Source organism: Dermacentor andersoni, chromosome 4 (genome assembly GCF_023375885.2).
Source record: "Dermacentor andersoni chromosome 4, qqDerAnde1_hic_scaffold, whole genome shotgun sequence".
Lineage (NCBI taxonomy): Eukaryota > Metazoa > Arthropoda > Arachnida > Ixodida > Ixodidae > Dermacentor > Dermacentor andersoni.
The window spans coordinates 145,037,642-145,064,032 of NC_092817.1; the positions used below are offsets into that span (position 1 = coordinate 145,037,642).

The following is a 26,391-nucleotide window of genomic DNA, read 5'->3' on the forward strand; positions in this document are numbered from 1 at the left end:
AAAAACTTTGCGAAGGATGAATTCATAGAGACATACAGTAAGAGCACTGACCGAGCGCCTCTTGTGAACTGTTAGAAAGTTGTCATTCAATATAATAACAGAAGTTTAATGCATCCATGTGTTTTGCAGCAGCTGTAAAAAAAAGCTTTTGCAACATGGGAGCCTGTATTAAAGAAGAAACAACGTTCTTTCTAATCAAATGACTTTCTGAGATTCGCACAAGAAAACACTAATTGAATCCCAGAGATCGTGATGCCCTCAAAAATAGAGAAATACAAGAATGATACCCTCACCTGTATCGATGTTTAGCGCTTGTCTCCAACCTATAAGATGTTATTGTGAGTGAGAAAACGCGTTATCTTGAGCTTTGAGAACTACAGATGATAACCATGCCTTAGGGTGAAAGGTTTTAAAAACATGTATACGCGTATAGTATTTATTTCTTCTTTTTTCGCTGGAACATTTGTAGACTTCAGTTCATTAGGCACAAATTTTAGCTTCTTGCTATAACCGTTCACATGCTTTCCTACGCATTTTGCATTTTTCGTGCCTGCTCCACTTGATGCCATTGTAAAAAGGAAAATTTGGCTAATAAATTCACACTACCTGCTCTTTGTGTTAAAATTAACGTGTTAACCCTGCTGTTTGCAATAAGGCGATTGGCAACATGCTGGCATGTCGTGTGCTAATCAATGGCCTGATGAAGGATGGCTTGCACAAGAAGGTTGCTACTTCTGTTTTTTTACCATAAACGTCGCCAATTTCCATTCAATACAGTGAAAGTTACGATCCATGATCAATTTATAACTATATTTTGGCCTCTATTGTGAATTATATGAGGCTTTCATAAATTGACCTTCATAATCTAACGCTTGCAGAGGTTATAGAGACTAATAGCCAATCGAGTATTCTAATTTTCTTGCCAGGCTATTGAGAGCCACCCTATGGTGTTCTGACTATTATGCTACAAATACATTATTAGATCAAACAAGATGACACTACAAACTAGAGCTTTGTTTCCCGACTACAAAAGAGACAGAAGGAAGGCAGGTGTATTAGCAAGATGAAAGCATTCGGTAAGATACGGAACTTTAGAAGAGGACGATTTTCTGAAGAACAGACATAATGAAGGCACGAAATTCTGTAGTGATAACCTGTCTGTGCGCATTCCTCCTGCGCCCGCGCTTTGCCGCTATATTTTGCTTTAATAAATTACGGTGAACTAAATCACAGTGGCTATCGCAGTGGCTATCGCAGTATGGCACATGTGCTGCCCCTTAAATCACCAGCACTACTTCCTAAACAATGCAATATAATTTCTGAACGAAAGATTTATTTAAAAAAAATGAATGCTGCAGGAAATATTAGGAAGAAAGCAAAGTGGGTATTTCGCGAATGGCCGTGCTAAGTATTTCGATATTATATTGCGTTTTAATTTATGGTGTAAAATAAGTTTTGAGATTAGTATAGGCTATCGAGCAGTTGATTAAACATAAGAAAAATACATATTTAGCATAAATATTTAAGTTTCTTAGGTGTAATGAACTGCATTAGTATATTGTATATAACATAATCGACAATTTTCTACTGATGACAATCACCTGCAGAAGCGTTATTCGTTTTTTTTAATATTTTCAAAACTTAATCGCATTAAAATGCTTCGCAGCCGATTGTATGTGGTCGCATGTCCATAACTGCGTGTTTCATTCTTGCTATGAATCGTGGCTACTTTGACAATTTCACTCAAATATGTATAGGTGCGAAATGTGCTAACGATTTCGAACTCTCGTTACAAATGTATGTCGCTAAGATTGTCATAGTTTTGTCGCCCGAGTATTACAAAACTAATACATTGATACTGAGAGCGCTCCTTATGCAGTTTTCTCAAGTGAACAGCAGTAGCGAGGAGGTCATGACTGCGCCCATGGGGTACACCTTTTATTATTTAATGCTAACAAAAAGGTTTCCGAATAAATCTGAGGGCGCAGCTACGGCTTGTGAAAAGGAAATGACAGGCCTTGCATATACATACCTAGAAAGTGCAACATGATTCAGAAGATACACAGAGCATAGGTGATATCAGATGTTAGATTGACTGGATCAAGTGGCAGTGTACTAAAAACAAACGCATGAACAAAATGGTGAATTCAGGCCGAGCACTATCGACACTTTTCTAGCAAAATCCCTAGCCAAGATAGGCTCGCTCATTTTAAGTCGTCAAACTATGCATAGCATGTGACTGCCTACTGAGACATTCTTGTGAAGTTTTCCTAAACTTTCACGCGTCAGCTGTCTTAGCTAACTCAGCTGACACAGAGGTCTATTAAGTACGATGAATTTTTCTAATAAGCGACTGTACCTGCATTCTTGGGTACAGTACGCATGCTTGTTTCGTTCTCCCGGTGTGTCTTTAGCGCTGAAGTTTTTTTTTTTTTTGTTACCAGCATGGATTGCCGATCAGTGCAAAGCTGCAATCTACTTTGATAAAGATAGGTAATCCATTTTTTATTAAGAAAAAAAGGAGAGTTTACGGAAGCGTGCAGAAATTATATCATGGGAACCAGATATAAAATTTGATATGCGCTTGAGTCGTTCAGAAGAGCAGAAATAGCTCCTGCACAGGGTCTTCTTCGCTAACAGGGTTCATGATGAGCATGAATCTTCCACTTCAGATTCTTGCTCCTGGGAGGATGGTTTGTCGTGCAAGTTTTCCAACAGTCTTGGCAATGTCGCCCCGTGGAGACGTCGCCGCGCATCGAACATTGGTGTCCCCGACCACACGTTCAACAGCCTCGAAGGTATGTGGCGAACCTCTCTGCTAAATCCGCGCACAGAGCAGCAAGGCAGTCCGCCTGCCCCTGTAGCTACACCGTCAGGAAGTGTGCTCACCACGTGTGTACATTTGGTGCAGTGTCTCCAGGCATAACTTGCCACGGATATGTATAGGCTGCCCGCCTGTAAAAGAGGGGATAGCTGCGATAGACACTACAGGTGAAAGCAGCACCCCCTATGCCACACAGTGCAGATGAAGCAGGCTGGCGCGCACACCGACTGATTGCTTCTATTTAACGGCCATTTGAAATTATACGTCTATCTGACTTTGTTCTATGAGACTAAAGCCCAGAACTTATCGGTAATTGCATTCCAGAAAGCCCATGTAACTGGTTTCTGTGGTTTCATACGCGAAGGGCGCGCAAAAGCTCCTGCTAAGGTATTACGAAACGGGAATCGCCATCGGTTCTCCCTAAACCAAAACTGTGCTTATATTCTCAAGAGCTCTTATGTTATAATTGTTTCTAAACGGAAATTCAAGCCAATACTTATGCTAGACATATTAACAATTTCCGTGCCAAGCACCAGTCTTAGTCGTCCAGGCGTTCTCTCCAAAATGTGCCAGTTGCGGGTCTCCCTCATCGAAGAACTTCCTATAATTTGCTGAGTGTCACCCATGAGTGGCAGTTGCTTCACCATTTTCGAGTGAATTCTGCGCTGTAACATGCTTCCGCAACGGAAGTCTGCCTTCTCGGAGTCTTGAAAATGGCTATACGGAGCTAGACAGTTACAGAGACGACAACCGCCCCTTTGATGCGCGTATTTGGCTATCTTCAGACGTTTCATGGCTGGGAAGCTAAAAGCAGCACAAAAAAAAAAAAAAAAGAGAACGTGGACAGAAAGGCAGAAAAACAGACAAGACACAGCTTGTCCGCTTTTTTTTTCCCCTCTGTCTACGTTCCTTCGCGCTGCTAATAACTTCCCGACCATGAATGCCTGCAAACTTGTCGAACTTTCAGCGCCTTTGCAGCTTGCTTCGCCTCAAGTAAACAATTATACCTGCAAAGCACTAGTGAGCAGTGTTGGTAGCTTCAACTTAGTACTCACGTTTAGTAATCCCTGGCAACCTCTGGCATAGAATGGGCTAGACAAAAACGATTTATCGCTGATGTCTCTGTGATTTATTTTCCAGGCCCGGCTAGCATTAACCCGTCAAGTCGGCGATAACGAAAACACACTTGACTGCTGTTTCAAGAGCTGTAGCTCTTCATATAGACTGTTTCTGTCTACCTGCAACTCAAAATATGAAAAAAAAAAATAATTGACACCTAAAGAGAATGGAAACAATCGGTCTGCTGACACTACAATAATGAAAGCTGTTCCCGATTAATCACTCATTTCAAAAATCCGAAGATGTTAGTGGCATTGTGAACAATTTCTCACACGGAAATGCTCAATAGCAAGGCCGCCAGCCAATAAAATATACCACTTACGAGTAGAAATCCGTGTGAATTCGGACTCTGGGCACCAGCTCATGGCGTCACATTTGCCTGCCTCATGTACAAATATTTTGATTAGACCCGCCGTGGTTGCTCAGTGGCTATGGTGTTAGGCTGCTGCGCACGAGGTCGCGGGATCGAATCCCGGCCACGGCGGCCGCATTTTGATGGGGGCGAAATGCGAAAACACCCGTGCACTAAGATTTAGGTGCGCGTTAAAGAACCCCAGGTGGTCGAAATTTCCGGAGTCCTCCACTACGGCGTGCCTCATAATCAGAAAGTGGTTTTGGCACGTAAAACCCCATAATTCAATTTAATTTTAAATATTTTGATTATACAACAAAAGGGGAGAGTGGAAAGGACGTTACCTCGGTTCCGCAGTGAGGCCGCACTTGCATTGCGGCCTGCCTAATGTGTTACGTATCAAGGTAACGTGTGGTCTATCACCGTAACGTGTCACGAATTACAAAAACAAAACAGCCCAATTCAACAGTGCGAGACGTTACCGAGGCCAGCGACGCATCAGAAATTGGCCTTTGGCTTGGATTTTTCAGATAGACAAAAGGTTGGGACGAAGAATTTGGCTCCAAACAACTGTCACACTGTTCGCGAAGTTAAAGTTTGAGGAACTTTCTCCTGATTGGAATACATCAGATTCTGCCTGGTCCAATGCAGCAGTTTGAATTATTTCTCATCTCGAATTAAATGACTTTAAAATACCGCAATGTCAGTGCTTTAACTCGTGTTCGGTATGCTATCCTATACTTGCCATTCGTGGTAAATATGTAAAGACCACCACCTTCCTCGACTAACTGTACCATTTACCATTAGAATTCGTGCTGCCTTCTGAAGGAATCACTTGCAATTACAACGATCATTCGATCAACCGTTTGTCGTGCGTTCCATTGGAAATCAAGGCAGGAACATCGTGCTTTGATCTTGTCGCCAACATAGGTCAGCTACTACGGCTGCAACTTACTGCATAAGCGGGTACGTTCTAGTGCCTAGAACAATTGCTGACAGTGTTGCGGAACGGTAAAGCAGCGCCGTAGTTCCCACGTAAAATTAAGGGAATCATAAACACCCTTCGGGCTTGGGGAAAAAGTCCTCGGGTAGCACATGCTGCTGTAAGCATCTCAGCCGAAAATTTGCAGCCGTACGTGGCGCGCGGGGCTCGCAAGCGTAGCGCGAAGTCCTATTTTTCTCAGAGACTCACCTTTGAACAGAAGCCTTCGTCTCGCTCCTTTCGGGCTGCTATATTTCGTCATATAAGAGATTCCCATACGTGGCTGCTATATAGGCCAATAGCTGACATCAATCAACACGGGTGTTGAGATCAGTGCGCTTGTTCCTATTGCTGCTGGGCATGTTTATTGGCGCAGCGTAATAAACACGCTGAAGTAAACGAGAATCTGCGTTAAAAATTTTCAATAAAAACTGCGTACATCCGGAAGTACGAGTTTCGTACTATCGCCGACTATAGTCTGCTAATGCTCGTCCGCGCGCCGCCCACGTAGGAATGAAACTTTGGCCGCACTGCTGATCAGTGTGGTAGCCATCGGGTTCTCGCTAAATTCAGTTAGTTTTGAACAATCAACTAGCCTCGAACCGCGCGGAACCTAAAGTCAGAACAGATGTATGTTTGCCAACGCGCGCTCACTTCAGGCCGCTCCTGGCTAGACGCTTTGGCAGACTTCGCTTCGTACTGATGTAGTTTCATCGCTCCAAAATGCGCCACTTATATCAGGCTATACTATGCGTCGGTCAAGCGGGCGCAGGACAAAGCTGATCCGCACTACAATAAGTCCAGACCACACGTACGCTTGCGGACGCGTGCAAGCTCGCGTTCACGCGCCCACGCATGCGCAGATGGTGCGACATGGCTCGTACGCGTCGAAACGCGGCGTGATCTCGGGGAACAGCTCCTCCCTGTTATCGCGCGCTTGGGTTGCCTGGCGTCGGCGCGCCTGGCTACGCAGCTACGGCGCGGAACGTTCAACTCTCCGTGAAGCAGATTTATATCATGCACGAAAGTTGTTCTTCTTTCCTTTACGCGCTGATCTAGCAGCTATAAAAATATAACAATTACGTTTATAGATATCGAAGCATTTTGAAACGTTTATAGATATCGAAGCATTTTGAAACACTGTCGATATCAAAGTACGAAGCGGCGCCTGCCAAGGCGTCTGTGAGTAGGCCTAGTGAGCGCGCGCTGTCGCACGTCTTTGTGGATGCAAACCGCCATTCCTCGCGAGGCGCGGAAGGCGCCAGGCGCGCGGACGCGAGCTCACGCGTCCGCGAGCGTACGTGTGGTCTGGGCTTAAGACAGCCAGCCTGGAGTACATGAGCGCGAGTGCACACTCCAGCCCGTGCGCATAGCAATCATTGCGCACTGCAGTTAGCCACTACAGTAGCACGCAGCTGCCTCTGCTACGTTGCGTAGATGCTACGGCCGCCGCGGGATGCCAAGACGAGTTATCCTCAGCTCGCTGCAGCCCGCTGAGGATAATTGCGTGCTAGGAGTCACGCACTTCGGGTGACTTACGTGGCTCCAGGCAGGGTTGCGAGCCCGCCCAAGCGCCAAAATCCGACTGGAACAGGTCCTCTGTTTCCTAAGTTGCACAGCTTCGAGTCGTGTCACCAACATTGTCGAAGCTCTTTTGGTTAGGAATACCTCGAACGCGAGCGCTCAGTGCTGCATCCATCGCTCACTCGATGTGGGCGCTGCCGAGGCGTTTACAACGTTTAAGTGCAAATAGAAATGTAGCACTTTCCACTCGGTGCGAGAAAACACAGCCGGGCATAGCCAGTATTACACAGTAGTGCGCCAAAGCAATGGGACACCATGAACTCAGCCGTAAATTGAGCGATAGCCTCCAAGTTTGACGCATAGTTTGCGCCGAAATCGGAAGTATTGGCGTCTACGTGAACATCTAAAATCAAATGTGAACTGCACGCCATAGTGACTTTCAGTAGTCGAAGCGTTGTGGGCAGTGGCCCGATCCGCTGTAGCCTTCGCAGTGCAAGGCCTTGAAGAGAGACCGAGGGCACCAGGAAACATTTGCACTTCTTATTCGGAACTTCCTGCGTTCTTATGGAAATAAATTGAAAATTGAAAACACGGCGAAGTAGAGGACAGGCGATCTTTCATTTCCAGTAATTCCGCTTCTCCTGGCCTCATTGATGTACTTTCTGCGGCAAAATATTTCTGAAATAGTCTGTTTTAACGACAAGTGCATTTTTCAATTTCAATGAAGAGTGGTTCAGGACCCCTTTCAATAAAGTTGAGAGCAACCTGGCATGATAATGGTTCTGTGAGATTAAAAACGCTGCATATTTTTTGAGAAGATGACTTATTCAATTATCTCTCATTTAAGTGAGTTAAAATTTCGCTTACCCAATTTTAACTCGGATAACTTTAAACAACCTCGAGCCTGCGTATAAAGTCTGGAGGACTACTTGGCACCCCTATTTTTATTTCTGTACAGCTTTGCAGATTATTCAATAAAATAAACCTGTTTTGTATAAATCTACAGCCCTTACCTTACCCTGCCTTATGACTTGTATTCTGCACTACTGGCGCAATACCTATGGATCACATACGGTTAAGCAAGAACAACTGAAGTAGTAGCCTTAGTAGATAAATCGCTAATTTTCTATGAACAACTGCTCTCTCAATCTGTGTAAGCGGTGACCGTTATTACGCATTAAGCGTTAGGGGCACTTTACTCAGTAGTGCTTATTCGATGACATGACACCTTGCAGGCTATTACTTGTTTTTGAACACGACGGCACTGGTCTCACACCACCCGATGTCCAGGATGTTCATGTCCAGCAGGAAGCCGACTGAAGCCACCTGCGTCACCTTCTGGTGGAGGGGCAAGGGCGCCCCATGCCAACTGAATGTGTACAGGTGGGCCCCTATAAACAAGCTGAGCAAATGCTCAATAATAAATCAGGCTGCATTATTAGCTGACACCTGCAAAATAAAACAATAAACACGTTGCTCGTTTCAAAAGCGTAGTAGGCGCAAAATTTAGTCAGGAAGAGGAGGGTGGTGTGCAAGCCGACCTTGCTATTCCTGTATCAAGTCTCCATAGTGTCATACGCTCTGGTGATTTCTGGACGAGGCTAGCCGTTCAATAAACAAACACATAACATAATCACGTCGCGTTCGAAATAAACTTAAGGGCGAAAACTTGAGCACAATGTATCAATAATTTTTTAATAGGAAAATGTCTCCTACAGCGCTGAATCCTTGACGCAGCGATGTGGTCATCGGTGCGAAATTTAAAAATAATGTTTGGAACTCATTCATCTATGGTCGAGTGCCCTTTTTCTCATTTTTTCTTGGCAGGCTGAAACCACTAGTATTTCAGTAAGGGTCTAAGGATAGATGAGCGTGGCTATATTTTACCCCACCCCTTCGCAGGCATTCAGGCCTACGCCAACAATACAGACGTTTTTACTACTACTAAAAGTAAAAGCCTAGTATTCTTTATTATTTCTTTTTAAGGAATACAAAATGTAATATTTCATCGCTTGCAAATGCAATGAACCATCACAAATGACCTTCACAATGTTTCTGTCGGCACCAGGAATACACTAGAAGAACTAATGTCATGTGATATTTCTCTTCTTACTTCACGTGACATAACCTTTCTTTATGCTTGTGTTGCAGGTGTAACATTTTAAACTGCCACACAAATCTACGATTCTCTTGTGTACTTACTTGTGAGCCCAAAATAATGAAATTATGAGTTAACTCTAGATTTGGAAAGGAATTGTCACAATAACGCCATTGACTGGGACGGGAATTGTACGAATTTGAACGCAATCGAAAAGCTGAACTTGAAGCGATGCGCGGAATCTGCTGTTGTGGGACCTTTGTAATTCGTTCAGCACTGGTCATGAAAGTGTCATGCATATACACAGGCAAAACAAAAACAAAAACATATGTGTTGGTGTACTCATGCGTTCTTGTAGTGTGTGGACCAGGCACAAATGACTAAACAGCACATTACACGGTAACCAAGGAAATACAAGCGCAGTGCTTGACCTCATCCGTGAGGGCCTAAGTATACCGAACGTTTTCATAAAGAGATTTGCATTTATCATTTTCAATGCTAGTGTTTGTGGGTGCGTACAGTTCTAAAATTCAAGCAATGTTTTATTTCGCAAGTTCTCGCACATGCTACGACTAGAATGGCCTTCCCCCCAGCGTTCTCACAATTATTGTTTTTTTATTGTTTCATTGTACCATTGGTAGTAGATTAGACTAACGAGCTAGCGTTATCTTAAGTTACTCAGTTCTTTTGTGCGTTAAATGTTATCGTGACATTGCTGTTCTTGCTTTATTTATATGCTTTAAAATTCAGTGGGTAGTTAATCTCTTACGTCGGCAATGTTATATTTTTAGGAGTTATATCTTAAATAAAGGAATCTATTATTTTCCCGTTGTCTCTAGGGAAAGTGAGGAGACGTTCTGACTAATGTTGAAAGCTCGGCCCTACTTGGTTACTGGCATTATGGTACATGGTTAAAGCGCTAGAGAGCACGATGACCCAAAGGCGAGCTACACAGGATGGGCGCCGGGTCCTGCTCAACTTGTTTTTATGCCATCGTATTTTCTAGCGCTGTAGCCATGTATCATACTAAACAGACGTTCAGAGCTCAGCCGCACCTCCCGCATTCGTTAAGTATGCTGACCGTTGGTCTTATTGGACGCGGTTTCACAGGTACACCAAAGAGACGGCGTTTCGGGACCCGCTGCTGTCGGTGCGCACAGACGACGAAGGCAATTGGTGGAATGCGCGCACGGTCACCGTCTCAGCGAAAACCTACTGGGCCGTGAGTTTTCTCTATTTTATACTTTACTGAAGCTTCTGAAAGACGGCACAAGTGGACTTTATGTCTGCCAGAAGCTCCTTCTTCATTACCTAGCTAGTGCTTGCAACCACACACACGCACACACACTCACATCCCCCCTCCCCCATATATATATATATATATATATATTGCTAATGACGGTGTGGAATGTCGGATGACCTTACGCACCGTAGAGTTAACATGCAAAGTGAGTTACCAGAATGTTCATTTTTTTCAAGCATTGCGTGTGAATCGATTGTGGGAAAACGTTTAATGAAACAGCAATAGTCCGCTCAGTGCCCACGTTATTGTACGTATTCTCGAAACTACTTCGCAAATGTTCTCCAGCAAATTGCCACGCCTTACGCACCAGTTGGTTTCAGCAAGCTTGTCCTACAACATGTGCCCTGTGGGTGTAACTAAAGAGCGAGTGAAATATGGTATAAATTCATAATTACTGGTGATTATTACGAGGACGTTCACATATGAAAGGAATATTTTTAAGCACTACTCCTGAGTCACAAAACATTCGCTGCATTACGTCTAGCAGTGAGCGCAAATGTTCACTCCTGATGTTGGTATGCAAGCCATAAAGTCGATTTCAATTTTCGTCCCGCTAATTGGGAGCAGAATTATCTCATAAGAGCGCAATGTGCGTTTTTCTTTCCAATATGCGTGTGTGTGCTTGCAAAGTAAAGGCTTAGTATAAAATGTGTGCGTGTTTAACTGGAACACATGTATTTAAGGCATGGAGTTTATAGTGCAATTGAGACCCTTCAAGTGAATTACTAAAGAAGCGGACGTTACATGCGTGAGAAATAACAATGTGGAGGTGGATTTTCAAGAACATTCACACGTTAACTAGCGTTCTAAGTTTTTTTAGGTACATCTTAAGTTCGTATTGCGAACTTGACTAGAAGTAGGGTAGCCATGTCTACTTAGATAAGTGTCACTTTCTATAGCCGTTTACAACCTAAGAATTACAAGGAAGCTCCACCCATAAAAATGCATTACACCGGCTATTAACCTTTGCAAAAGAGCTGAACCAGCTGGAGTCCGCCCACAGCCTAATTACACTGGTCGGCTAATGTAAATGTCGGCTAATTCGAAAATAAAGGCTAGTGGTGCCAAGGTAAAATATTACCTTTGGCTGAGCAGTGACATCAGGATCTCCTGTAATATATGCCTTGGTTTCTTTCACAAACTGTAGACGCAAAGACCGAACTGTAAAGTGAAAATTGTTGCTTCAAACATGTGAAACCGCTTGACGACAGGTAAATAAGCGAATCTAATTGGCTGGCGCATCTATGCAAATTTTGTTTTACTGGGACAGTGTACAAATAAGCTTGTAATTCTTAGGTTGTTACCGACGATAGATATGCATCCAAAATCTTCGCGAAAATGCATTTGTGCCACATCTAAGATTATTCGGAGCTGCTTGACACACTTTCCTGGTAAGCTAATAATGGGAACGTTAATGTATTTTATGGCACACTTCTAAGGGGCCCTGGAGACCTTTTCTAAGTAATAAAGAAAATGCCTAAGTGTTGAAGTGATTTACGTCACGAATCTACTGCCCCAAATATTATTTAATGGCCTTCAAGTTTGAGCGAAATTAGGGATAGTTTAAAGTTTAAAGTGGCCTCCGCATTGCCGCCCGCCTTCCTCTCCTTATTCGTTGCCGCTAGTGCACGCGAAGAGGGGGGGGGGGGGGCAGTGAGAATAGCAAAGCGGCGCCAACCCCGACGCCCCTACCCAGAATTACGTCGGTCGCGCTTCAAACAGTTGAATGTTTTCTTTGTTTTGTTTTTTATTCTTCTTTAAGGTGTGTTGGCCACTACTTTGGATTAGGGAGCTCGCATTGCTCGCTAATACTTGTCCAGGCCGCAGATATCTTTCTTTTTTCTTCTTTTTTCGGCGTAGTTGGTCCATTGGTGACGACTGTTGGAATGGGCTGGCGAGCGACGCTGGGGCCAATTACGCTTGCTTCAACAATGGGCGACCGGTCGCTGTGTTGTCTGCACTCGAACACCCATGAACCCCATACTTGTCCGCGTGTATCGACCACATGACAGCTGAGATGAGTTTTGATCCCAAACTGCGCGTGGAGGAAACTTCCTCGAACCCGCTCCGTCAGTTGGGTGCGCAAGCATCACGTTTACCGCCATTCGGCCGTTTTGAGGCACTAGATAGAGCGTTCTGTTGCTACTTATGACATCCTTCCAGTGTGCAACTCCGCACCAATACTGTTGCTTGTCAGAGATGTCGACAAATGCAAACCTCAAGGAGAGCGTTGGCCAGCACATAAGCGGCAAAGAGTAGAGGTGGAAGCGCAGTACACAACTGTACGGAGGCAACTCAGCTTTCGTGCAGCGAATTCCGCTGTGCTCATGCAGAAAGTGAAAGCAAAATCACAAAGCTGGAAGAGCCCGAACAATCAGTGAATACCGGAACCGCCGATGCCATCGTGCTTACGGCACTGATCGCAATGGAGGAGAAAGCGCAGCCTTTAGCAGACGATCGTCAATGGAGACAGAAAGTTCGGAAGTTAAGTCGTCTTTCGTTCCTTTTCATATCGCATAGATATTTCGTTATTAATTCATCCAACTCAAAATTAGCGTTAATAGTATAACAGATCATAAGGTACGCGTTCGTTTCACGTTTTCTTATACCAGTTCCCTGTGCGCCACCTTATCAGCGCAACCTGATATCTCACAATTTAGGTGAGGGGGTTCGCAATCACGAAATCTGCCCAATAACACATAGCAGCTGCTTGGCTCTCTTTCGCCAGTTTGTTATGGAGTGGCTGACGTCATAGCGAAGAGTAGAGTAAGTGATCCATTATATGACATTGTCAACTGGGTGGTAGTATTTGAATCACATGTTCACGGGAGTCTCACCTAAAGCTCGGGAACGGTCCATTACCATCGCCACAAGGTCGCCTAAAGAGAATAATTAAAACTATATTCAGTGAATCAACGTCGACCTATGCAGGTATTCAATCTCTTTAAACTCAAAATGCGGTATTTCCCGGAAGCGCTTTTTTTTAAAGCTCGGTTCAAACTAAAACGGAATCGATACTTCACAACAGCCCGCTCTTTCATGCGCAGCTTGTCTTCGAAGTCGTCGCCCCCGCTGGTGAAAAGCGTCAGTCTGGTGTCATGGTCGACACCATCGAATACGCGGACGGCGAATGCCCGCTTTACAGTGAGTAAATTTTATGGATATCGCATTACTTGTTTAAACAATTATTTTCCTACAACCATTGTGATGCTTGAAAGATTTAAACTTTTTTTTTTTAAGTTTACGAACTTGCGAAGAAAGCACAGGGTTTTCGTTTACGAGCTCCAGCCCCAGAGGCTCCGAGTCGATATTTTTAAAGATATCAACGAAGTTGCTTGTGTTTTCAGCCACCCTGTGTTATTTTTTGCAGACTTGTGCACATTTGAAGATGAGTGCCTCCCGTGGATAATTCCGGCAAAAGGTAAGTCAACGTTTCGGCAAAAAGATTCACCTAGTGTAGGTCTTTGTTCTCACGCAACACCCCCCCCCCCCCCAATTCGCTCCCTCCAACCACTAAAACAAGCTATCTACCTAGTGGTATTTGTGTAGCAGTTCTTGGGAGAAATAGAAAGAAAATTTCGACATTAGCCACCCTCCCTGATATCTAAGTCAATGCGAAGCATTTCCCTCCTGCACGTGGCGCTAACACCGTACAACGTCCTCCATGGGAAACGCTCGCTCGAAGACCGCCCCATTCGCGGGTCGCGACGCCGTGACGGCACACGATTAGAGCCACAGGCGGTCGCATACGTTACACATCGCAAGAAATTTGTCTTCGACAAAGCGCTCTTTAAAGTACGCGTCTGTGCAGAGCATTTTTTGCACTCTTTCGCTCCTCTTCCTCTTGAAACCTTAAGGGCCCATTGAGGTACCTGCAAGAATACAGGTACCAAGATCAGCTTAACCAAACCACGTTTATTTGTGATGTGCACACGTGCACCGGCGTGTGGGGCAAGCAGAGGAGGCGCACAGCGAGTAGCAGCGTGCGAGCGCGCGCGTGGGAGAGTGCACGCATGCGCGTGGAGCAAGGAGGAGCCGAGCCAATAGCGGCCAACGAGTGGGCGTACGGGAGTGCTCGTGCAAATGGTGAGCCTCACGCTTGTGACCTTGGTGAGCCTCACGCTTGTGGGCTCCGGCTAGACAAAGCAATGCTTTGCATTTAAAAAAACAAAAATTTGAATTAGAACCCTCCCCATCCAGAAACAGTGGTGCACGCGAAGCTTGTCCAACCCTAGGGGAGGAGATACGCAATAAAGAGACGTGGTTGTTGCTGGGTGAGAAACGGTGGATTCGCCTGGCAAGCACGTTCACGGGCCCGCTCCCGCTGCTGTTCCTTCAACGCAGCCTACTGTTCGGCATAACCAACCGAACGAGGCCTCCCCATACGCCTGCCCAGACACATTAAATAGAGATGGTTGTTTTTAGCAAAAAACAAAGAAATTGCGAGAAACGACGCTCGCGGAGCGGGTAAGGAGGAGAATCTCTGAAGCAGCTGTGGATGAGGACGGTTTCCAGCTGCCAGCTGTGGGTGTGGAGGGGTTGGTTTTTAGCATACGACGACAGCCACACCGATGGGGCGAGTCAGGCAATATGAGCTTGGCTTGAAAAAAAATCATTCGTTGAGAGCATAAAGCTTTTCAAAGGGAATCGATCGGCTATCTAATCGCTCTCAGTACATTGATCGCGTGCTGCTCGGCACCGCCATTCGCCAGCTTCAAAATTTTGGAAGACGCTTAAGCTTGGCTTTTAAGAGCGGAACACGACAGCATTCAAAGATCCCTGACTGCTTCTTAAGCTTCCCGACAACTGCAACCTATGTAACCGTAATGTTTACCGGGAAACCCTGGCGGCGAACGCTATGCACGAAGGCGAGCTTTATGATAGAAACGCAGCCTCGTGCATGGGCTGTTCTTCGATTATTGTTTCGGACTTTTAATATTTCAGTTTCAGAAGATTCAACTTAAAACCCATGCGCTGCCGGTGTTTTCTTTCATGACATTTGCTGCTTGCCTGTCATTTCCAAAATTCCGAGGAACAACTTTGTAAACAATGAAAGACAAGGTATGAGCAACTTTAGTAGTAGAAAGGAACTTTAGTGCCGTACAGATACACAGGGCAACTTTCACTAATAGGACGCCCGACGCCGGACATCGACACCAGATTTTCTGTGGCATGGGGCTATTAACGCTATCGTCCTAAAAACTGCTGTAACAAACTGACGCGCCTCGCTTCGTACAGAAACGTCTTGTAAAATGTGCTCTCTTGCGCCCGCGGGATTAACCGAGAAGGCCACCAGAGGCCGCAAAAATCCCAATGAGTCCGTAGCGCCTGGAAATTAGCGGGCGAGCGCAACACACCGAGTGGGCTCGTGCGTATTAGATACAGCTATGGTCACCTACAGCAACGAAGAAAGCGGTTAGACATTAAGAAGTGTTTTCGCTAAAGCAGGCTTAGTTTTTTTGAAAGGGTGGTAGGGGATAAATAACATTTAAAATGTGGAACGTAATGAACCACTTTCAAGTAGTACGGCAGAAAGGTTGCTTGGATTATCCAAAAAGAAAAGCTGCTATAAAGTAAGAATTTTGGCTGGTTGATACATGTTGCATAAGAAACGAGTAATAGCACAAGTTACATGACATAAGATGGAAACGCAGAACGCTTTTGATAATTAGTGCTTCGTGAGTATCCTTATGTCCCATGTCTTGCGCTGTTACTTGTTTTTTTATGCCATGTGTACCTACCAACCCAAATTCGAACTCCATAGCAGTTTTCAGTCCCACAGCCGAACTACTGTGTAAAAATTTACTCTAGATCTTGCACAACCGATGGTCCCCATTTTTTGAACTACCGCGATGCGTTGCCTGAAGTCACAATTTTTGTTTATCTATCTATATTGCGTAGCCATCTGCCTGCGTAACATTCGAAAGTTGTTAGTACTATGATAGCCGACTTACCTGATCAAGCAAGGTGATGAAAGCGTGATGTGATAGAGTTGACAGCATTTTTTTGGTTTGCACCCGGAAAGTGGTACATTCTTCATTCAATAGGTGTCACTGAGGCTGCAACATACTGTAAGCACTCTCAAGAAGTAAAACCGGATCCCTTCTTCCTAGCAGAGGAATATTACGAGCTCTGACAAGCAGTGTAAACTTCTGCGCGTCAACTACATTTCTCTAGTGCATGGTTGATGTTCTACTTGGAACATCTGCGCAAGAATTCATCAGCAATTAAGTTTATGTTTTACTGGTGCATTTGCAACACTTCTTATTTGCTTCTGATCTCCCAACAGGCGAAGAGTCAAGGTTCGAGGTTGAACGGGCTGGATCCTTCAGTAAGCTGTCTAAAGACCACACAACATCTACCGTGGAAGGTGAGACCTCTTGAACTTTATATTGCACGTCGATTTCAATCCCTATCACTAATTATTTAGGAAGAGATTACGTAGCATATGCAGCCCGGATATGATGCGAGATACAAGCGAAACGCTGAGAAAGGGCATTTATTCTAATCGTCGGTGCGAGCTTTAAAAAAATTGACTCTTATTAGAAAGGGGCCGTTGTATCGTCACAGTTGAGAAAAAAACATGGAATACATTTCGAATACAACAAAATTAGATGAAAATAAAATACAATATGCAGTGTTAATTTGGCAACGCGCCATGCTATGTTGCATCTTCACCTCCATATTTGTACAAAGAAAAGAAAAACATGAGAATAAGGCTACTTTCTCTACGTAAACGTAGATGCTTCTTCTGGCAAGTAACAATGCCATATAAACGAAAAATTGCATTTTCAACTTGGTAACAAACCAGTCAACAACATGCGCCGGATTGAGAAGTGATTATGTCATTGAGCTGGTCTTACCGGTCTGAGCACGATATAGACCAGCGGCTATACAAATACATTCTAGCAAATGTGAATATAGCAGAGCTAGAAATGCGAATAGGGCTAAATCAGTGCACTGATGCTGACAAATTAAAGCGGAAAATAAAAGCCGTTGCCCCAAACGGAAACCAGCTGGGTTTTTTTGTCTGTATATTACGTAAGAGGGAAGCAATTCGAGCAGAAATTATTGCCACCTGTCAGCTCAAAAATAGAGCAAGATTAGCACAATATAGCTGTCGAAACTATACACCGCATTGGAAGCGCAACGTATCAGAAGGCATATTTCACTGTGATGCCGACGCTATGATTGCTTGAACATCTCAGTACCGACACAAATATTATATCCAGATACCGTCCATATGACTATTTCATACTTTTGATAAGAAAGAGCGCTCTCAATGCAAAACCCAACAAGAGAGGAGAAGCTGGGCATCCTTTGTTACTAAAAAAATCCTGCAGCCTCTATCCTCTGTGCACAAAACTGTTAAGAATTTTTCGAGCAGTGTATAGCAGCAAACCTTAAGTAGCCATAGGTGTTTTTAACTTCCGAAAATATTTTGGTAAGTACCATGCTAGGTTAATTGTCGATTACCGCATTGTCTAAAACATAAAACGCGATTTTTTAAAGAAAGATTGGTTTCCCTGATTTTAGGATGAAACCAACTTCACTTGAGAGGCTAACGGATTATCAAGCGTGGGCGTTATTTCCAACAACACAACCTTTACGTCATTGAAAAACGAAACTCATTTCCTCGTCACATACAGTTTCGCTAAGCTCTAAGTTTAAATGAGGATTATTTCAGAAAAGGCCCTTTTCAAGTAGGGGTACTAGTTAGGTTGGCTTTCATTACACGATGGTAATCACAAGAAAGAGAGTTTCTTTACGCAAAGCAGCAGTATGATACAGAAACAATACGTATTTTGGTACTACACGGGCTCAAAAAAAAATCTACCGAGGAAAAATAAACATCATATGGATGCGAAAACAGTAATGTTCACATTGATGTGTGTACACCTAGAGCGTTTGATATATTCGATATTTATTCGTTGTGTGCGACCACACATTTTCCTACATCGTGCATTCCACGCATTCAGAAGGCTGATGTAATAACTGGCTGCGAACTAGAACGTGGTTGAGAAAAGGCAGTTGGAGGAGCGGCTATTAAACATATAGCGGAGGATCTCAGTACACGGTTCAAGGAGTCCGTTAAGAGCGGATGTTAATATATACCGTGCCTTATGATTTCGTAATAAGAAAAAATGATGGCACTACAAAACCACTCAGAAGATTAGCAAACCCGAGTACTAATTTGTGCACTAGGAATGAACACTGAGTACTCTTAAAGAGCTCTTGCTTAGAAATTGGCAGCTTATGAAGTGCAGCAGAAATTAGAGCAGCACTATTGTTGTCATTCTGCAGATTAAAATAAATAAAGAGCGCAAAATAAACGAAGCAACAATAATTATACTAATCGTGCTCGGGATGGCTTACAGACGGCTGATTCGCTTCATGTTCAACCGCGCTGTCAGCGTTGTGTTTATGTCAAGCACTCTCCGCGCTTCCAACTTATGACGCACCAAATGACAAACATATTCATTTTAGAGGTCCTTAAGTCTTCTCCAAGGCGATGGTCAGGCGAAGAAATGGATTGGCAAGCAGTCTCACACGGCTACCCAACACCCTTTTTCTCGCTTGAAAGTAACGCCATGCTCACCAGCCTGATGAATTCAGAAAAAAAAAATGACGGTAAAAAGAGAACTAGGCACAACGCACAAGATCAAACACGTCAATTTCATGAAAACTGCAGACGAGGGCCACAAAAAGCTTTAATCAAGCACCTCCATGGCCTTATAATGGCTGGACAGATGCTATACCGTGTGAAAAAAAAAAAAGCTTTTTGCTGTCCGGGTTGTTTTACCGCATGATTTGGCGTCTTTTTCAGCATAAGCTCGCTAGTCCAGCAAGAAGTAACCATATATTCATGATCTGTGCCAGTGTCCTCTGGCATCACCTGATTCGACGGCTCCTGCTTCGTGAAGCACGCGATGTCTAGACCGTGCGATGATGAGCGATAAAAAAAAGGCCACAGGAGTTCATGTCAGCCATGTGTAATACATATGGCGCAACATATCCAAGTTGAACCAATTATTTCTTCCACCTTGTAAACTGTTAAAATTTGTGGAACGTGAGGCTGCATGAGCGAAAAACATCTCGAATGCAATATTAAAAAGATAATTGCATTTAAAATTTGTTCGTATGGTACTGCACCGTATTCGTGGCGGATGCCCTTAGCAAAAAATAGAAATTAATAAAAAACATCTGTTCAATTCGCAAACTTCATCAATTATGTTACCCCGTGCACATTGTGTCATGCTGTCATATCTCGTTGGCAGGTTACTACCTTCTCTACAGGAGCCCCGGTATCAAGGGCAACCGGACATCGTTGGAACTGCGCGAGCCATCGCGCTACCTAGGTTCATGCGTATCTCTGTGGTACTTCCTGCCCTCTGTACCGAATGGAGTCAGTTTACTGCTACACTCAGAAAGCATCGCCGAAGGAACCAACACCTGGAAGCAGAGGCGGTTTCGGTTGTCTCGTGCAAGAGTGAGTGATAGTGAATATTTAGTGCAATGATGAAAGCGTGTGTGACGTTGCTTTTTTCGTTGGCCTTTTCGTTTTGGAGATGGGTAGAGATAAAAATTAGCCCTATGCTAACGCTATTCCAAGCGTGGAATGATAGGGCGACGACGGAATAAGACACACAGGCAGCACCAATTAGTACGTTCACTAATTAAGGTAAGGAATAAGTTACCTTCAGTACAATCAGCAAAAGAAGAGTAGCAAAAAAAAAGTACCAAGACATTCACGAAACTGGTGCCGGCTGTAACCGAACGGGGTGTGGCCCCTTGTGGCTGTCTTTAGGGAGATTAATTTACATCGTTCCAACGTTTCTGTAGCTGTGCCGGCTTCCTCTCTTCCAGCGTTTGCTGTCTCGGTAAAACCAGTTACCTTTGAACAGGTAGCAGTTATGTGCTCTTAACTCATTTGGACGTTTTCCGAATCATTGGCCTCGTCGGAGCCGCGTGGTGTGTGCATTCAGCCTTTATTAGGACGCGCGTTAATGGCACACACGTATATACGTAGTGCTTTGCAGAAGTACCAGTTTTCGTGACATTGGTGTATTTATGTAAATATTTCTTGTCTTTAAGGATTAACCTCACCAATGTCATTACAACGTGCACCCCGAAGTGCCCCAAAGAGAAATAGTGTGTTGAGCGGGATGGTTAGAACAACCTTGCGGAATGCCAAGTAGTTGAGTTTCGATAAGAGCGTAGGATTGGTAAGCTACAAAAGACTCGCGAAAGCGAAAGCGGTCCGGACGTTTCCCGCAAATGTGACTCCATGTGGTGTCATATATTTATACAGCGCCTGCCCAGCGCTACATGTCTGCTTCTTAATGAACTTATTTTCACATTGCGTTCAGAACGCAGGGAATTGCCTAATCTCCCAGTCTGTTGTAACGTCACCTGTCTAGCATGTCCAACAGTTAAAAGAATAAAATTAGCGACATCGCACTGAGGCCACAAGCGCCATCCCTTTTAAATATTTTAAAACGAACGTTTCACCATACCTTCATTATTATTCAAACTTATTGCGGAAGAAAATGCAAATAATGCTTTTAAAGCCCACTCGTCATCATTCATTGATATATTGCTTGTTTTTATACATCGTAATTTGCGCTGCGCTAGAATCCCTGACTCGAGGGACGTGAATGCGTAGAAAACCACTAAAAGTTATTAGCAGCATCGTGAAACCTGCGCTAATAAATTGCCCTAGTGCCATTAGGTCGTATGTTTAAAGGTTTTGCACAACCTTTAAACATGTGCTGCAACCGTTAAACATGTACTTTTAACATGTACTGCTAAGTGTAAGCTTTGTGACCCTACTAGGGTGGAATTAAAATTGGGCACGCTTGTGTTATAAACTTTCGTAATCATAATCAGCGACGTGCATAACATTGGTGTTGTGAAGGGCTTTTAGACCGCGAGAAACGTTGTTTTCCCCATCTGTTTCACTGGACTCTGAAATAGTGTATTCCTCATGGCTGATAAGTTAAAAAAAAATAGCGTACCTTCTCCCCTGTCTTACTCTATCTTTATCCTGTTCATATTAGCGGAATCAAATTTTGCTTGTCATTGCATGTCAGGGTTAGAGAAAGGGGGCACTAGAAACAAAGCATGACTGTAGGTTTAAGTACTTACCACAATTGCAAACCTCTTACGTGATTGTAATGATCTGACGTCCCAGCTGATGATTGTGGAGCCTAAACGTTCCGATGACCATGACCATAGTTGCCATAGGCCAAAACTTCAGTTCGGCCGCCTTTTGTTGAAGGCAAATCCCCGTGCTATCTAACACTTAACTATCAATAAATATATCTATGTGGGTTGCAACTTCGTTGCTATATTTTTTTTGCTATATATTTTTGTTCTTTTTTCCAGCAAGTTCCCATTGAGGCGATCGCCGGAAGTAACGCCGACGGATTTCTTGCAATCGACGACTTGCTAATTAATAATACCGACTGCAACGACGAAAGTAAGTGCCGCCTGCACTACGACATTCCGCCAGAAATTTGAAACTCACGGCAATGATAGAGGTTTTATTGTTAGTTTTTGATAGCAATATTGTGTTTGTTTAGCTTCTCCAATTATCATGAAACGACGAGTTTTTTGCATGACAACCTTTTGTATGAGTTTCTAGGGTGTGGTTTATTTCGTTGCTTCGACGATTTCGAGCGCAAATAAGCAGTTAGAAATTTCATGTGAAAGAACGGTCGCTCAAAACAATAGGTAACTTTGAATGCCCGCCATTGACGTCGTCCCCTCGTTTGGAAGTTAGTACGTAATTTGCGTCGTAATGGCGTATAGATTGGTAAAACCGGAACCATCAGCAGAAATGACGAATGAAAACATCAGACACTTCATTCATAGAATTCTTTTTTAATTTGGTGCTTGCATTAGTTAGAGGATGTAATACGTAGCTATTCCTGGCGTACGTACAATCTGACTAGAGAGGCCTATCACGCTATAAAAGTGTCGATAGCGTTTATGTAGTTAACAATACACCAAAAAGTGTCTAAGCGCGCGATGGAAGCCATGACCAGCAACATTAAACAAATCATGTGTGCCAGTCTTGCGTTTATCTTACACTAACGAATTCTTTGCTTGTGATCTGAGCAACTGCAATCTTGTTTGATGCAATGGTACCAAACCATCGCTGAGTAGTTTAATAGTTTTACAGGGCAATACCATGCGCACTATGGTAAGCCACTGAATAAGAAACTCACTACTTATTTGCTTGCAAATTACAAGGTCTTGTGAGTTAATAGTGTGCATGACTATCCTCACTCAATATCTTGTAAAAACAAGGTACTCCACAAAAGCTAACTTCTACGAACGTTGCTAATTTGCGTCAACATACGACATTTTGCCTCAACCAACACACTGAATACTAGTTAATTCTAAGCCCACTCACCAATTGTGAATTTCAGACATGTGCTTACTATCTTACAACTGACCTAATAAACGTAAACGAACTAATGAAGAGTTTTCCCATGTATCATAAAATGCTTCTCACTTGTTTCTTTTAGTGGTTTTTTCTTGTGTGACATTTTCCGAATTTTATAAGCTCGAACTAATTATGATTATATTATGCGATCCCACATTCCGTATTGTAGGTATGTTGTACGTACGCGATGTTGTTGGCCCGCTTCCTAGAGGATGTGGTGCTAGTCAAGATGCTGTTACGCCGCCGTTTTTTTTTTCTCATCATGCCCACCACTTGCATGCATATATTGTGGTGGTGAAATAATGTACGCCAATCTATATATGCGGTGGCGTCCAACATATGTTCCATTCGCATACATCGTCTAGAATTTACGCACCCCTTTAGCTCACCAGTGCTACAGTGATGACATGCTTCCTAATAAAAAGGTGTAGTTCGTTAGCGGGAGCGAATCATTGGCAACTCTGACCGATGGGAAAAGGTTTGAGGGTGCCATTCCTGCGCAACTGAAAATATACTAAAGTACTGAAAACGCGTCGCCGAGAACTCGCGCGTGGTCGAGGCTCGCCTGAGGTGAGCGACCAGCGAGAGTGTTGGGCGATGGTTAGCGGAAAAAAATGTCACGGGGTCTAATGAAGGAAGGGATATGATGTACTGATTGCTAAGGTACCGTATTGTGAGTATAGGCGACAGGTATAGAGGTGCCGCGGAGGTTGCTTAAGCCATGTTCCGGAAGCATGGCATAGAAAATTGAGCTGCCTTGCCCAGTGCTACTCGAAGTTGTCGTGAATCTCTCGCTTTCTTTTTGGAAACGCAGTGCAACACCTACAAATAGACTGATAAGGAACTCTGAAAACAATGTGTGCGTAAGGAAATAAACTAACCTCGTTAACACGCAATATAACACCGTTTATCAGGCATTTTAACCCGAATAATAACATTAAAAAGTCAACGGAAAGCAGGTTCGAAAACAAAACATAAAAAGATACTAAAACAGCTACGTAAGCATGGCTGGCCGAAAGCTTCAGTGTAAGCTGAGAGCTCTAATGAGGTGTTATGCAGCACCTTTTAAAGGTTATATGGAGCGACGAACTACTGATAAGGTCAAGTAACGTCTGTGAAAGACAACGGGCTCGAAGCTAAAGTTTATACTGTAGTGTTAGTGTCCGAGCGGAAGAATAGAGCGGTACTCACAAAGCTTTCTCATGATCCATAAAGCTTTCCGTTCATAAGTGTTCTTCACCATTAACAGGGGGCCTTCGTTAATAATACGTCCAGCATCACGAGCAGCTGGCATGCGCTTTTACGAAGAGCTTTTACGCAAGAACATTTTTGTGAACACGGCTCCCGGTCCGTTGCTGTAACGTTGCTAACCATCATTTGTGCTATAATTTGCTGTGGTTCAATCGTCGATGGCTTTCGAAGTCACGCACCCAGCGCCACACACTGCCGACTACTTCCTGCCGTTGATTGCCCTTCGCGCAGGTGAGTCGCGGAGTGCAGAGTTCCAGTGCGGCGACGGCAAGACGGTGCCGCGCGACCGCGTGTGCGACTTCGTGGCCGACTGCGACGACCGCGCCGACGAGCGGAGCTGCGGACAGTGCGGCTTCAGCGAGGACGCATGCGGCTGGAACTTGGACAGTGCCCGAAACCGGGGCACGACAGCCTGGCAGTTGGTCCCCATAGGGCTGGTTCCCAAGTCGCCACCCAATGGAGCCGACCGCCGGCGTCGTGGTCAGTTAGTACTGGATACTGTGCAGTGCGCAACCGAACGCGAGAAAAAACAGCGCGCGTTTGGCCGGGCATTGATATGAGAAGTGGATTCCTCGGCTTCCTGAACGTTGCCAATTAGGTGGGGCCATATCATAATATAGATTTTCGAGGCACCCAGGCAGACCTAGACACGCGATCTTTAGGTCGCCCATTGAAAAATATATATTTTTTATGCAGGGAAATAAAGCCATACATACCGGCTAAAATTGACTGGCGATTGGCGTGCCAGCAAGAAATCATAAACACGCACATGCCTACACATATGTCGATGACGCCCTCCAAAAGGCGGCAGTGCTTTTCTTTTTATGTTTCTCTTTATCATCCGAGTAAACGTAGATGGCAGGGACGAAAACCGCAGTGCAACGTCGCAAAGAGAAGGTCATTTACTGCGGCACGTTCACCGCACTGTAACATGTTCTCCGTGTCGCAGCAGTGCGAAATCACGTGCTATCCCAATTCTCGCATTTACTTTTCCAGTGCTTACGCCAGGTTTATGGCCGTGGTCGACGTTGAACACAGCAGTCTATTGGATGTTGGCCAGCAGGACCTTCAATTTGGTATTCAGAATCGGAGCCATTGGGAAAGAAAGAGAAAGAAGATAAAGGTGTTGTCACAGCTGTAGCTGCACTTCTTACCACTCCCCGATGAACCGTAATTCCTTTTTGTATTTGAAGAAAAGGCAACGACCATATTACAGCAGTGATCGGAAACATCGAATGTAGCAGTTTTCCGCATAAAACATTTTTTTTTTTTGGGGGGGGGGGGATTGGCAGGTTTCTCCCGGTGTTCTGGATTTAGTTAGGAAAAATTTATACCCTTATACCTCTGCTTTTTTACAATATATTGTCGGGATAAATTCAAACGGGAACAACTAATCTACTACTATGCGTTGTTCTATTTCCATATTCGTCGGCGTTTGTAACAGTGGCTAACTCGAAAACAACATAAGACTACTCCACGCTTCGAAACCTGCTACAGGGAACGGTTACACATCGCGCTTCCATGTAATTACGCTTAACCGGCGGTGGGACCAGTTGCTCTCTGTTTGCAATTCAGTTTGACCTCATGGTAGTTCTTACACGAAAATGGCACTGCTTGCTGGGATTTAGCTCTTGTACTTGTAGACGAATGTCCATTAATTGGCCTGGCCTCTGTAGCGTGCTTAAAAGAGCCGGCGCCGAAAATATTGCTCTTATTTGAATTCGTCCACCGCGTTCAGAAATTCAATCTACGACCTAGTGCTTGGCACCCGAAAGCCACAACCACTAGAGAAATAGTAGAACCGAGGTTGCACTAACTGTATAAACGGAGGCTAACGTTTATGCAAAAAAAGCAAGAAATTTTTGCTCATGGCTTGTTCATTTCCTAGCCCGTCTAAACAGCAGTACTCGACGGAAAACATCTCTCTGGCTGAGTCCTGGCTGCTTTACTTGTCGTAATTGGCATCATCGCCCTGGCCAATTCATTCGCGCATCGCATGTGGTGGTGAGACTCTGTCATCTGCTGGTGGCGTGATGATTTCCATTATCTATGAGAGCAAACATTGGGTCTATTTTTCTTTTCTTGTTTTCAGGAAATTATTTGCTGGTGTACGCAAACAGTACAAGGGTGACACAGCATGGCCGGGCCAGCATCGAATCACCCACGATCAGAAACACCGGGAAACTGTGTACTCTATTCTTTTGGTACAACTACGTCAAAGCCGGTGAGAAGCGCAAGCAGTGTTTAGTCCTCCTGCACTCTTCCATAAAATGGTCTGACGGCTCATGAGCCATATATATATATTATCGTGTGCTCATGTCAGCTCTCGCTCGCACTCTTTTGGCTTGCTTCGTTTGGTCTCGTTCGTGCTTGTTTTGATTGCCTTGCCTTGTGATTGTTTTGTAATCTGATTGTATGCACCACGCGAATCGTGTAGTACTTTCTGGAAGCTATGCGCACACACCAGCGATTACACTGGAAGCT

At 44.2% G+C, this 26,391-nt stretch overlaps 1 protein-coding gene across 1 annotated transcript in view; it reads left to right on the forward strand.

The window, feature by feature from the left end:
* LOC126537869 (MAM and LDL-receptor class A domain-containing protein 1-like) overlaps window positions 1-26,391 on the forward strand; it is a 255,308-nt gene that overhangs the window by 129,084 nt on the left and 99,833 nt on the right. Inside the window, exons 27-36 of the mRNA XM_050184966.3 lie at window positions 2,673-2,798; window positions 8,037-8,184; window positions 10,010-10,121; window positions 13,250-13,346; window positions 13,573-13,623; window positions 16,492-16,572; window positions 19,481-19,692; window positions 21,591-21,684; window positions 24,139-24,387; window positions 26,000-26,131. Of these exons, the coding sequence (XP_050040923.2) occupies window positions 2,673-2,798; window positions 8,037-8,184; window positions 10,010-10,121; window positions 13,250-13,346; window positions 13,573-13,623; window positions 16,492-16,572; window positions 19,481-19,692; window positions 21,591-21,684; window positions 24,139-24,387; window positions 26,000-26,131 (1,302 nt within the window). The remainder of the gene's footprint in view (window positions 1-2,672; window positions 2,799-8,036; window positions 8,185-10,009; window positions 10,122-13,249; window positions 13,347-13,572; window positions 13,624-16,491; window positions 16,573-19,480; window positions 19,693-21,590; window positions 21,685-24,138; window positions 24,388-25,999; window positions 26,132-26,391) is intronic.